Source organism: Glycine soja, chromosome 15 (genome assembly GCF_004193775.1).
Source record: "Glycine soja cultivar W05 chromosome 15, ASM419377v2, whole genome shotgun sequence".
In the NCBI taxonomy this organism is placed as follows: Eukaryota; Viridiplantae; Streptophyta; class Magnoliopsida; order Fabales; family Fabaceae; genus Glycine; species Glycine soja.
The window spans coordinates 34,734,519-34,749,359 of NC_041016.1; the positions used below are offsets into that span (position 1 = coordinate 34,734,519).

The window sequence follows — 14,841 nt, forward strand, 5'->3', positions numbered from 1 at the left end:
TTTCCTCTCTTACGTGTGAATCACCAGGCTTAATTTTCTACCCCGCAAAACAAGTTACATATTTTTCTACCCCGCAAAGCAAGCTAGAAAACAGAAAAATTAATGATCTCCATACACGTTGGAAATGTTGACAACTCTCTAATTGGCAAAAGTTATTATCCCCAAAACTTGATTGAAGAAATCAAATTGTGATCATCCATGTAAGGTTGAGGACACAGAATTTCTACCCCAAAACACAAGCTCCCATTACCAACTCCACCAATAGAGAGAAACCCATACGCAGTAAGTCTTTGTCTTGGTTAAGACTCTTAACCATGGTCACATCAACGTTAACTTAATGGTTGACTTGACTACATGTGATATGATTCTGAAAACAAAACATGTGTAAGCAAATTTATTTAAAAGCTCTTATATTTCAATATCCCTAAATATCAAAGACTCCATCAATTCACATCTTATCTTTTATCATACTAATATTTTTCCCTTTTCTCTATATCTTTCTCAAAATATCTATTGGTTGAGTGGTTAAAGACTTTCTTTTGGTATTTAAACACAGGTACAATTGTTTAATTCCAAGTCTTCTTAACCCTTAAAACATTAATTGGATGAAAATTAAGTGCATCAATCACATCAAAGAGGAAAAATGAAACTGATATCGTCCATTAAAATCTTTAAATCAAAATTGAGGGTGAATTTAATTGTGAAAAAATAAGTGAGAAAAAAATTTCAAAAATATGTGTGCATCCCACACTTTTACTTCAATTCTCTTCCATTCGATTATCTTCCGGTCTAAGAATTCTAAAGCAAGCACACAAGAAAATTACAACGATAAAGTTATTTAAATCAAAAGAAATTAAATTAAAGGAGACTCCCGCTGATACCTTGCGTCAGTTGAATGATACATCAGCATATCCCTACGAAGGTTAAAAAAATATCAACCAAATATATATAGAGATAAATGCCACGAAGTAAAAAAAAAAGGTATTGTCCGTTTAGATTGATAGCATGTTTTTATGATTTTTGTATGTCCATGTAGAAAATTTGATACAAGATGAACAAGGTAAAATTTAAAGGTTAAAATGTAATTTTGATCTCCTAGCTTGATGAATTAATGATTTTAATTTTCCTAGAATTTAATTGAGATATTTAGTTTTCTTAATTTTAAAAATTGATGATTTTGCTCCTTGCATCTAATGACTTCTGTTGACCATTAGTTTACGAACGTTGACCAAGTAAATTGCTAATTTGACACACTTATTTTGTTTATGAACTATTAAATAGGACTATTAAGTTAACTTTTTATGATAAACAATTTTTTTTTCTCTTTTCTCATTCTTTAACCCATTTCTGTAACCCATAAACATACTCCACTCAATCCTTCTCTTCCTCACAGATTCAAACCACATAAAAAATCCCAACCAAAAAAAACAAAAACAATCATACTCATATAAATTGAAATTTTAACAAAAGAAAAATGGAGAATTGAATTTTTAAATTTCAGTCTTAGATATCCTCTTAAATTAAATATTCTGACGAAAACTTTATTATGCATAATGATCCTATATATTTATATATGCCTTAATAATGTATTTTAAGAAGCAATGGTATGAATAATTTTTAACTAAATTTTATTCTATAAAGCTAATGTGCACAGCACGCTATTCCTAACTGGTAGACTATCATTCCACATTGAAGATGGTGTGTTATAAACTGGGGGAATCTCATTTCTTGCTTGTTTTAACATGCTTGTGGTTGTGGTTGTGGTGGAGTACTCGTATCCACGTTATTGCTGCATATCACAGTTTGAGGCCCGGTGATACTCTGAATTCCACAACCGAACTGTGTTCTGAAAACGATAAATATTGCTTGGGTTTTTCCCAATTTAGTTCTGCTCATAACAGCACTTATTTGCGGATATACGCCAAAGGAAAAGGTGACTGGAACATGTGGATTGGTAATAGAAACCAACCACTTGACATGGATTCCGCAGTTCTGTCGCTGAGCCACTCTGGAGTACTGAAAATAGAATCCAAAGACATGGAACCTATCATCCTTTACTCTTCAACGCAGCCGTCGAACAACACTGTGGCAACATTGATGAACACGAGCAATTTTGTGTTGCAACGCCTTCAACCCGGTGGGACTGAGAGTACTGTGTTGTGGCAAAGTTTTGATTATCCTACTGATAAGTTGCTCCCTGGGATGAAGTTAGGAGTCAATCACAAAACTGGTCGCAATTGGTCTCTAGTTTCGTCAATGGGTTATGCTAACCCAGCTCTTGGGGCATTCAGGCTTGAATGGGAACCCAGAAGAAGAGAATTACTCATCAAGCAACGAGGACAATTGTGTTGGACAAGTGGAGAACTCCGAAAAAACATAGGATTCATGCACAACACGCATTACATGATTGTCTCAAACGACGACGAAAGCTACTTCACAATTACAACTTTGAATGAAGAGTTAACAAGATGGGAGCTATTAAAAACTGGGCAGTTGATTAATAGGAATGGAGATGACAATGTTGCAAGGGCTGATATGTGTTATGGGTACAACACAGATGGAGGGTGCCAAAAATGGGAGGACATACCCTTCTGCAGAAATCCTGGTGATGCATTTGAACTCAAAGAAGTTTACCTCAATTTAAACCTGAAAAATTTTCTGGCTAATTCGAGTTATAGCCCGAGTGATTGCCGGGATACTTGCTGGAAAAATTGTAGTTGTGATGGATTCACAGATTATTACGATGATGGAACTGGTTGTATATTCGTGTATTTAAATTTAACAGAAGGTGCTGATTTTGCAAGTGGGGGCGAAAAATTTTACATATTGGTAAAGAACACCCATCACAAAGGTAAGTCTACTAATTCAGGAAAAGAAAGTAAGTCTACTATAATTTCACAACTTCCTATTTCCCATTTTAATTTATGGTTTCATTATTCTTTTGATCCTATAATTACACCAACTCTTCATTTTAGTCTCTACAGTTTAAAACATCTTATATTGATTCCGTAGTTGTAATTTTTCAATCCTCTTTGTTTTCACTGTCTAAAATCTCTTAATACAGTTACATCCGAACCTTAACTAATACAAAACTAAAATTGACTGTGAAAGACTGCCATAAAATTTAGAAAGGTTCAGTTTTGTAATTATTACAAAGTATCTAGATGTAATGACGCGCATTAGACAATTTTAGGCAACAAACATTAAAGGGATTAAAAATTGTAACTATATGAATCAAAATAAGATATTTTAATATAAAAACTAAAATGAAAAGTTATTCCAAACTATAAAGATTCGCTACAAGAATTAAAGCATTACTGACAATTTTCGTCACTATTGATAATTTTTGTCACTAATACTTGCATCACTAAGATTTTCGTATGATTTTTTAAAAATAACATGTAAATTGCTATCATTATTGTGAAGTTATTTTGTATTGAGATTAAAAAGAAAAGTAAACCTTAATTTATTTTATAACTTTTTTTATAGTAACACCAAAAGTACGTTTTTAATATTCAACTTCAGTTAAATATATAATATAATAAGCGATATATATGGAATCTGATTTAATGGTGCATGCAGGTACAAAAAAGTGGATATGGATAAGTATTCTAATAGTAGCTGCTCTATTTTCAATATGTGCTTTCATTCTGTATCTGGCCTTAAAGAAAAGAAAACTTCGGTTTGAAGGTTAGCTATATATTTGCAATGAACAATGTTACATACTTTTCTGAGCATAAGCCCTTGATTCTTAATCTTTGTCACTCATAATTTCATCTAAACAGATAAAAACAGAAAAGAAATGGAAATTAATAAGATGGAAGATTTAGCAACTTCAAATAGATTCTACGATGCCAGAGATCCTGAAGATGAGTTCAAGAAGAGACAAGATCTAAAAGTATTTAGCTACACATCAGTTCTGTTAGCATCCAATGATTTTTCAACTGAAAACAAGTTAGGACAAGGAGGATTTGGACCTGTTTATAAGGTGGCATGAAACCATTAACTTTGTAATATATAGTTACAAGTTTCTTTTCAATGACAGTCTTTTTTGTTGATATTTTAGGGAATCCAACCAAATGGGCAAGAAGTTGCCATAAAAAGACTTTCTAAAACATCTTCACAAGGAACTGCGGAATTCAAAAATGAACTAATGCTTATAGGTGAGCTTCAGCACATGAATCTTGTACAACTACTTGGATACTGCATTCACGGCGAAGAGAGGATTCTAATTTACGAGTATATGCATAACAAAAGCTTGGATTTCTATTTATTTGGTAAGGAATATTTTAAAGTTGATTTAATTAGGTGATGTTTTAGAAGACAAAAAAATCTTTTTCATTATTATGTAACAACCAAAGACTTTGTGCTGGAAAATTGTGTTTATGGATGATATATTGACTTATGCTTACTGTTAGGAAGGGAATAATGGCTCAACAAGATACTACAAGCATAGGCATGGCATGAATGAGAGGCCCAAAAGAAGGATCATCCTACCAAAGCATCTAGAAGATTTTGTCTAACCAATTCTGATAGAGGAGTGCTGAGTTGGCACTGCAGTAGTGGCTGGGTTAGATTGAAGGAATATGCTTGTCTGCCATTTGTCTGTCATTTATCATTCTGTTATTTGTTGTTTGTTATTTTCATTCCTGCATCTGTATTACAACACCTTTGCATGTTGTCTATATATACTTAATATGTACTGAGCAGAAGCAAACAAGAAATATAATCTCTTTTCTCACCTTGTTCTTGGGAGGCCCCTAGTCCTCGAATTCTAGGAATTAGTCACTCAGATCCTAACCTCTTTGGTTCTTTCATTGAGATCCATGGTTGAGTCTACTCGTTCCAAGCCTAATATGGACTGCATCGAAGAGGCCATCGCGAAACTTACCTCCAATCAACTCAACCTCATCGCTGCAAAGATGTTAGGATCTCAGTGACTAATTTCTAGAATTTGAGGACTAGGGACCTCCCAATAACAAGGTGAGAAAAGAGATTATATTTCTTGCTTCTGCTCAGTACATATTAATTATATATAGGCAGCATACAAAGATGCTGAAATACAGATGCAGGAATGAAAATAATCTAACTCAGCTACTACTGCATTGCCAACTCAGCACTCCTCTAACAGAATTGGTTAGACAAAATCTTCTAGATGCTTTGGTGGGAAGATCCTTCTTTTGGGCCTCTCATTCGTGCCTATGTGTGCAGTATCTTGTTGAGCCATTATTCCCTTCATAACATTTTCCTATTTTGAACATAACTACATAAATGCCATGCTTTGTATAACTCATCTAACATACTAATGACGAAAAGTATTTTTGGTTTGTAACCCTTGTATAGTATATACATATTCTAATATATTGTTTTGTTTCCATTGAGAAGATGGTACTAGAAGCAAGCTACTAGACTGGAAGAAGCGTTTCAACATAATAGAAGGAATTTCTCAAGGATTACTCTATCTTCACAAGTACTCAAGACTGAAAGTCATTCACAGAGACTTAAAAGCTAGTAATATACTTCTTGATGAGAATATGAACCCCAAAATTTCTGATTTTGGATTAGCAAGAATGTTTACACGACAAGAATCCACAACTAACACTAGTAGGATTGTTGGCACCTAGTGAGCTTCTAAATATCTCTTTGTTTCATGGATTGTTGATAAATATGTATATAAATTTATTTTGTTAATTAGACTGTGAAATAATTTTTCTTTGAATTGTTTATTTTTTTTCTTTTTACAGTGGTTACATGTCTCCTGAATATGCCATGGAAGGAGTTTTCTCTGTAAAGTCTGATGTGTATAGCTTTGGAGTCTTACTACTTGAAATTGTTAGTGGAAGAAGAAACACTAGCTTCTACGATGGTGACCGCTTTCTAAATCTAATAGGACATGTAAGTAAAATTGGCTTCACTAAGTTCCTTTTCCAATTACTATTACATGTGACTAATTTGACAAAAATACTACCAGGCATGGGAGTTATGGAATGAAGGTGCATGTCTAAAATTAATTGATCCATCTCTAACTGAGTCACCTGATCTTGATGAAGTGCAAAGATGTATTCATATTGGTCTCTTATGTGTAGAACAAAATGCAAATAATCGACCCTTAATGTCACAAATCATATCAATGTTATCAAACAAGAATCCAATTACCTTACCTCAAAGACCAGCATTCTATTTTGGAAGCGAGACCTTTGATGGGATAATATCTTCTACAGAGTTTTGTACGGATTCAACGAAAGCAATAACCACTTCCAGAGAAATAGAATCAAGGTGAATAACTTATTGAATAATAATAATAAACATTTTATATTAAACTTATTGTGTTATTTGAATTGTAAGATAGTTTCTTTTAGTTATACTATATATGAGATGTTTTATTTACATATCCTATTGACATGAATCTGTCCTTATTTTGTTTGGGTTTTGTTGGTCTATATATAGAGCCTCTGATATCTTATGCAGTCTTAATTAGTAATGATAATATCGATTACTATTAGCTTTGAATCGAAAGAGTACTTCAAAACATTATTTTTTTATCCATGACTATTAGAGTAATAAACAAACATGCAAAGAGCTACAGTTATTAAACTGCAGACTCTGATTAGCTAAGCTAGACAGTTATGTGACAACTGTTATTCTCTAACAGATTTGTCTATAAATACTATCTTCTACAATTCACTTGAGTTAATTTCACCATTTCCCCTTTAATCTTCACTATCTTTTTTTCTCTCATTACCATGTTTAGAAACATTAAGAAGGCATCTAGAGCCTAGTTCGGTCATCAATGGAGGCAACAATCAATTATGTTCCCTCCTCTTCCGCTCCCCAATCTTTTCATCCGATCTATGAAAAGTTAGATGATGCTAACTTCTTGTCATGGTCAACAAGTTGAGCCAATGATTAAGCCTTGTTGACTTCATTGGTTTGTGATGAATCCTTCAATTCCAGCAAGGTTTCTGACGGAGGAAAATCATGCCGCGGTCATAAAAATCCTACCATTCCTACGTATTCCATTTGGGAGCAACAAGATCAAGTCCTCTTGACTTGGTTCCAATCGACGTTAACCTCATTGATTCTCTCTAGAGTTCTGGGAAGCGTGTGCATTCTTACCAAGTGGGGGAGAAAATACATGAATAATTTCACAAACAAACGCACCCCAAAGCTGGAAAATTGTGAACGGAGTTGCCAGCTACTTCTCTCGATCTAAAATCGATGCATGAATTTCTTCTTCATGTCAAAGCACTCACTGATGCTCTCGCCTCTGTTGGAGAGCCAATCGCACTTCATCGACACATTGGTGTTATCCTAGAAGGTTTAGCGGATGAGTATAGCTCTGTAATTTTGGTGATACAGAGTAAGTTAGAACCTCTCCATATTGAAGAGATTGAAACACTTCTACGTGTCCATAAGTCGCAACTGCAGAAATTCTGCCATGGAATCACCATCAATTAACTTTTCTTAAGGTCTGGTGAATCCTAATACCGCTTTGTCATATTGTTTTGAGGGATACATTGTGCCAAACAAGCCTAAATTTGATAACTTTTCAAATAACTCTACTCGTGGAGGCTTCAATTGCGGTGGCGGTGGCCATTGTGGCAGCGATGGCCGTGACTGTGGAGGTCATTTCTCCAACTTCAATTGTCAAGTGCGTCTTAAGTTCAAACACACAACATCCTTGTGCTACTGATTTGACAAAAATTATCAGCCAAATCCATCTCTCACACTTCATGAAGCTTTCGGTCAAGACAATTTTCTAAACAATTCCTTAGTTAGAGTCAATAATCTCATAGTGCGTTTGGATAGAAAATTTTAACCGAAGAAAGTAATTTATCGGAGAATTTGAATTTTTGTAATTTAGAATTTATTGTTTAGATGTTTTTATATAAAAAATTTAAAATTTTAGAATTTTAAAACAGAATTTTAAATAATTAAAAATTTGAAATTTCAATTTCCTTCTAAAAGGTCAGAAATTGAAATTCTCTTCTTACAGTCTTCCTTCAAGAAACACTGGCTGAGCTCCTGGAATATTCGAGTGTGAGCGTAGAGGAACACGTATAACCAGCACACCAACCATATCTTCTCTTTTTTTTCATTTATTTTTTTCACCCTCATAATTTTAATTTTTTTATTCAAACACAAAATTTTGAATATAAAAGAATTTCAATTAAAGTATTTGAAATTTTTAGAATTTAAAATTTCTCAGAATTCTAAATTTCTCCATCCAAATAGAACATGTTTGGTAAGAATAATTATGGTGGTTATGGTTAAATTAAACAATGGTCTTCGACCATCAAATACTTGAACTCAAGGAGGCAATCACTCAAGGAGGCAATCAAAATAGGACAAGATACACTAATCAGTTTCAATAGTATCTAAGTACAATAATTGCAAATTCCAACATCTGAACTGGTCCCTCTTCAACTTGGATACCAGATTCAGGTGTCTTATTTTATGTTATAGGAGAATCATAGAATATTCAACAATTAGGTACCTTAAAGGTATAGATAGAACCTACATTGGTAACGGACAAGGTCTATCCATAAGGTGTCTTCCATTTTTACTTCTCTTAGTAATCCTAGAGTGTCTTTATCTTTAAATTAAATCTTAGATATGCCATCTATTACCCAAAACCTTATTAGTGTAAGTAAATTTGCACAAGACAGTGGTGTTGTTTTTGAGTTCCATCCTAATCACCATGTTGTGAAATCATAGGTAACCAATGAGGTCTTACTTCAAGGCTCACTTTGTCTTGATGGTTTGCATGTCTTCCCAGATCTTCACCTAGAAATTTCAATTGTCGCCACATTAATAAAAAATGACTACTAAAATATGATATCAAGCAATGGTTTTCGAGACAAGCTATAAGCATTGTTTAAATGCTTTGTTTATGGTTTTATGACTGTAATTACAAAGGTATAAACAATATTTCAAGTGTACTTTAATTAATTGTTACATTTTTTTGTAGGAAATTGTTTATGGCAACAATTTTTCAAGTGTACTATAATTAATTGTTACCCTTTTTTGTAGGAAATGGTTTTCTCACTTGTCGCCACATTAATAAAAAAAAAAAAAACAACGCCTAAAATATGATATCAAGCAACGGTTTTCGAGACAAGCTATAAGCATTGTTTAAATGTTTTGTTTATGGTTTTATGACTGTAATTACAAAGGTATAAACAATATTTTCAACTGTTTTGAGAAGTTATAGCAAAATTGATCGATTTGGCTTAACTCTAACTCTAACAACCATGAATTCTAAACAGTAATTTTGTTTGTTATTTTTGACAAGTAATACAACTAATATCTTGAAAACTTTAAGTTATGTTGTAGGGGAGGATTGGATTATGTCATGAGGAATAATACATGTTTATATTAACCCCTATGTCAGACTTACCTTTTAATTAGTTAATAATTCATACATAATTATATTTATCATATAATTATTACATTAGTTTTAGTAACTATGTATAGACAAGATTTTCCCTTATTGTTGTCGTTATTATAAAAATGCTTAGAACTTATAGGAACAATTTTGTTATTGGTGTTTATGGTAAACATGCATGTATGTCGCAGTTACAAGGTTTATATGATAAATAAATAGACAACACCGGTTATTGTTTAAATATAGAAAAAATGGATAAATTTTTTTGTGAATTTAGTTTTCATGATTACTTTTATAAATTTCCTATCCTTCATAAATTATTGAATTAATTACACATTTACTATTCAACTATCTTGATGTTTCTTAAATCTTACTACCCATTTTTCATACATTTTACTATCATATCGATGGCAAAACCGACATCATTTTTTAAAATTAGTGACAAAACAATATCATTTTATTAGGAATATGTCAACACTTTGTTACATATTTAACAATTTAATAAATGTGCAAAAATTGAAAAAACGTGATGGTAGATACACTAGAAAAAATAAGTGATAAAATTTGTGAAATCATAATAGTGGGATGGTAAAATTAGCAATTAAACCTAAATTAAATTCTATCTCCCCATAAATAAAACTTAATCTTGTTTTCACTATCTATACCAAATTTATTTCTAAAATTACCTATATTATAAAATTATACTATTCAATCGTCCTTGATGTTTTTGATAATTGATTTAAAAATTTCAAGAGCTCTCAAATGGATTAGCCATATTAGATGCATTATTAGCATTTCAAGAGCTCACAAAATTGTCCAATTCTTTTACAACGGGGCCATACACTCCTCTTAAGCTATTATTAAGGGAGGAGGTCTGTCCTACTTGCTCCCATTCACTCTCATTTGAAACCTCTATTATATGCCAAAGGAGGTAGAAGTCTCTCACTTTTTTCTCTCTAATTCACTCAAACTATACGCAAACAAAGCACTAGTTTTTTTTTTTTTCTCAAACTTTTCAAAATCGTGATGTTCACTCTTTTTCCTTTCTTTTTAGTCTCAATCATAGAAACTAACATTTTATTTTCTTTTGGGAGTTGACAGTGAACATCAATGGGGAGAAGAAGCACGAAACCAACTCCATTTCTCTTAATTTGCAAGGTGACAATAAGGAGACCTTCACCAATGACTGAAATATTAAAAATTGGTGAATTTTACATATTTGTGATTGATTTTGACGTGCTAGATAACTGGGGTTTGGGTCCCTCCCCAAAAGATCCGGTGAAGTCTAGGGTTTGATTTTTCTAGTTTGATGTTGTTTTGATTCCAACAAATAGGTTGTATAATCAATTATCCCCAGTTCCTTGCCCATGCTTAAGTATTAATTTCTTCTTCTGGTGGTTTAATGTTTCATTTTGTGGATTTGTGATCGTGCGACATGGTAAATGGCGTTGCATGTTGTATTTGGAAATTGATGCCCATGCATGAAGATTTACAACTCAAGGATCCTTTAACCCTTGAGTTGGACATGTTGAATCTTCAAGTCTTATATTACTATTATTATTATTATTATTATTATTATTATTATTATTATAATATGGTGGTTTTGCTATTTTGTAGCATTAATGATGCATGCATGTGGAAAGGAAGGAATTGATGTTCATTTAAAGAGTTAATTATATATTTTGTAACTGAATTTTTTTTTAATCTCTAAACAAAAGTTTGACCAATCTTAGTCTCTCAATCTTAAGTGTCCAAATCAACATCATCCAAACTGCAAATCAGCTATGGTGAAGGTAGCGAAAGACATAGGGATGTTTTGATAGAGGAGGAACTGACGAGTAAAACACTGTGGCATATAAGCTTCGACAGTCGGCTTATTGCTTTTGGACGAAGGCTTGATGCCATACAAGAGGTTCCTTGCCAAAAGAAAACTTCCCCATCCTAGAGTTTCCTTTTGGCGATCAAAAGTAGTGTTGGGCCTTTGGCTATTCATGATGACCTATCTCTTGGTTCGAAAGTTAGCCAAATGTGCAGCAAAAGATCTTGAATAAATTCGGCTATGGCCTTGCGGACAAAAAGGGTATGATTTAAGAAATGACACAAAATATGCCTCTTTGGAATCTTCTTGAGCAGCCTCAATCGATTCCTCAGTTGAAGCCGAGAGTTCAAGGAAATACCTGGCGATCTAGAGTTGAAGGAACCAAAAGGGGCTGCCAACACCACCAACATTTTGGCAAGTGTTCAGCTTGGTAATCATACCGAAAAGAGAGTGATAAAGCATGGCCAAGAAATAGGGAACTAAGGCGATTTGCTTCCCAAACATAATGAATGAAATGATAGAGGTAAATTCACCAACAATCGCTTTAGTAGAGGTACGAACAAAATGTCTATTGTACTAGTAAGTAAGGAAGGCTGCATGTTCAAAATTGGTAGCTGCACTCGATTTGTTCACGTTGGAGTTTATGAAGACCCCAAATCTTCTATACCAGCGTGAGTAATTGATGTCGAGGTTCTCCTTAGTTGAATCCTTTAAGGATGGCAGTTCTTCTTCCCAAACAGGAAGCCTTAGCATCCACTGTACATCCCACAAAGTGGGACTCATCAAGTCGAAAGGAAAGATGAATCATTAATGACAGTTGATTAAAAGCTCATGAATGCAAACAACAATGGCAAATTAGGGGTAATTTCTTTCAAAGGAAAAGAAATTATTTCATAGATTCGCCTTTGCTTCTAATCATTCCCTTTTTCTGCCAAAACCCTATCATACCAAGAGGTGTAATTAGGAACCATGTGAGGCCATGTTTGTACGTAAGGTGGGAGCTTAGACAGGCAGTAATCTTAAGCATTGATCGGAAGAAGGTTTCACATTGAAGAATAGGAAGTTGTTGGGAAAGTCATCACCATTTGCTTAAGAAAAGGTGGAGGGTTGAAGAGTAAAGATACCATTCGATTTTAGAATGGGGCCTAGGGTCAAATATTTATAGAGCCGATTGAGATCCTCAAGATTCTCCAAGTTGATAGCATCAACGTCATCTTCATTATCCATGGCAGCATTGGGGGTGATTACTTCAAAATTGATATCGACAAACACCAAGATGAGATGAAAGCAAGAGATTCAGAGGGGGGATTTTTAGGAAAGGCAGATGAAGGAGAATTGATTTTGAAGAAGGATAAAAGTGATGAAGATAAACTAAAAGTGTAAAGTAGATAAGATTGCAATCTCGGTGGAAGGATAAAGAGTTTCAAAGTTAAAAGTGTGGCAGCGGAAGAGTTTATTGCCATTTCAAATTTTGAAATTAAATTGAGTCTGTCAATGATAATAATAGATAAAGTTGTTCGTAATCAATCAACTTCATTAAATCAGTTGATAATTGTTGGGGGGCCTTTGTCGGTTACCAAATTTAGAAATTCGGTAGCCTAGGCAAATAAGTTGGATGATGAAAGGAGTCAAACAGATGTAAAATAGTCCAATTAATTAATTGGTTGCCGATGTCATATCATTTTGATTGAATGGTGTCGATTCTTATATATCAATAAAGGTGAAGTATTGGGCCTTAGGCAACACGAAGCTCAAGTCATTTAAGGGGCATATCAGCTGATGATGATCACGAAGGAAACAAGTTTGACGAGGTTGTGGTTTAGCCAAGCAAATTGAAGCTGAATCCCGATAATTAAGGAGTAAGCTTAGGTAATGGGGTGTAACCGATTCAATGGTAGTCCTCGATTGATGCAGATGAACTTGTATCTATATATATTCGAACGGTAACAACTAGAGGGACCTTCAACTTAAATTCAAATCAATCAATCTTACTTTTCAATTATTATTTTGCACAATTTACAACATTATTTTTTTTTTCAACATATTCAATTTTCCTTTATCTCTTTCAATTTGATTTTTTACTTAATCGCACCAAGCACTCTTTGGAATAGCTTGGGCATCCATTGTTATAGAGCATATTTTCCTCTCTATTGCAAATCACTTGATCTATATTTTGAAATTGTGTTGAAGCATTTACCCAATATAATCAGTTTAATCTCATGTGACAACACATTTCCTCTCGGGTTTAATCGTCATAAGCCAATTGAAGCTTGTTAGTTGTGACTGGTGTTAGCCCATATTTTTGATAAGCTAAAATATGCTCTAAATACGTATTAGATGTCGTCTTGAGTTTTGAAGCGTATTAAAGAGCAAGAATCTTGTCAGAGTCTGTTGAATCGAAAAGAAAGAAAGTGCTATTAGAAAGGATTCACAGGTTCAAGGAAGTATTTACAAAATACAAGGCTAAGACAAGAAAGAGGGCTTCGAACCATTGGGCAAATCGAGCTGGCGTATGGTCGAATCGAAGTCAAGGCAACAAGATTTCTGGATTTGGCGCAATTTCTGACAAAACTTCACAAAATTAGTTCGACTTCGAGCAATGTGGGTAACCGTTCTAAGGAGCAGTTATGTGCATGCAAGGTGTACGTAGCAGGACACTTGGCATTAGGATAGTATTCGACCGTTAGGGCAGTTTATTTTCGAATGTCTATATATAGCAGTTTTTTAGGCAGATTTCGGGGTCGCAAATCATTTCTACAAATCCTTATACACTCAAAGTACCCAGCGCAGAGAGAAACGAGTACGCAAGGAAAATGTATGATTGTGAACCATTTTAAGTTTCTGTAAACTTTACATTTCAAGTGCAATGCAATTTACGTTTCACTTTATAATTCCTGTCTTTTAAATGGTTCATTCGATTGAATGAACTCGTTGACCCCTTAAATTCTGCATTTTACCTTTCTCTTGGCAATTTACTTCCAGCATTTCGTTTCTTTCAAAGAACTTTACTTTCTGCAAATCTCAAACCAATGAATGTTTGTTGCAAGGATGAACATTAAAGGTTTTACATTTAAATGCAAACACACAAATGGCATGCTCCTGAGATTCACTAGTCGATCTCGCAAGCAACTCGATTAGACTAGCGATTGTTTACCAAATTTCAGCGTAAACAAATTGGCACGCCCAGTGGGACCGGTCAATTGTGTGTTTCTGCTTTAAATTATTATTAAAGTTTTATTTAGTGCTGTTGGTTTATTGCACTCTTAATTGTTTTGATCTTGTATGCATTTAAGAAGTGGGAAATCTGTTCCACACTTAACAGAATTTAAAACTCGTGCAAGGATGGCTAGACCACCCCCAAGTAATCGAAACAATGACCTTCCAAATATGGAGGGGCAACCAACGCAGACATCTGTCAGTAATGCCAATATAAATTCTGGCATAGGAGCAATTCCTGACCAAACTGTTGGCACGATAAGTTCGACCGCTTCGACGGTTATGAATCAGACAGGGGTAACTTCTCCCATGACCAGCATGACGTTGGCAAGTTCGACCACGTCAGCGTCTGCTTTTGCCCCATGGAATAACCCCAGTTTAGGGAATCCCAGTGGAAGTCCCTTTCGACCGCCTCAAA

The 14,841-nt window shown here is 34.1% G+C and overlaps 1 protein-coding gene across 5 annotated transcripts; it reads left to right on the plus strand.

Moving 5' to 3' along the window:
• The first annotated feature begins 1,603 nt into the window (after window positions 1–1,603).
• Window positions 1,604–10,970, plus strand: LOC114386595 (G-type lectin S-receptor-like serine/threonine-protein kinase At1g67520). Of its 5 annotated transcripts, XM_028346618.1 has the most exons (9): window positions 1,604–2,851; window positions 3,583–3,690; window positions 3,786–3,988; window positions 4,067–4,277; window positions 5,386–5,623; window positions 5,745–5,895; window positions 5,972–5,993; window positions 6,087–6,276; window positions 10,490–10,970. In XM_028346618.1, exons 1-9 carry the CDS (start codon window positions 1,696–1,698, stop codon window positions 10,536–10,538), a joined length of 2,328 nt encoding a protein of 775 aa, XP_028202419.1. In that variant the 5' UTR covers window positions 1,604–1,695; the 3' UTR covers window positions 10,539–10,970. The 5 variants fall into 5 exon arrangements, with proteins under 5 accessions (XP_028202419.1, XP_028202418.1, XP_028202421.1 ...); XM_028346617.1 differs by having other exon boundaries at window positions 1,610–2,851; window positions 5,972–6,276; window positions 10,483–10,966; XM_028346620.1 differs by having other exon boundaries at window positions 1,610–2,851; window positions 4,067–4,163; window positions 5,972–6,276; window positions 10,490–10,966.
• The last annotated feature ends 3,871 nt before the right edge of the window (window positions 10,971–14,841 follow it).

Excerpts from the sequence above, each read along its gene's own strand:
- LOC114386595 (XM_028346615.1), top strand. The coding sequence starts at position 1,696 with ATGGTGTGTTATAAACTGGGGGAATCTCATTTCTTGCTTGTTTTAACA. Across the intron at positions 2,852-3,582 it reads AAAGAACACCCATCACAAAG|GTACAAAAAAGTGGATATGG; the intron begins GTAAGTCTACTA and ends TGGTGCATGCAG. Across the intron at positions 4,278-5,385 it reads CTTGGATTTCTATTTATTTG|ATGGTACTAGAAGCAAGCTA; the intron begins GTAAGGAATATT and ends TCCATTGAGAAG.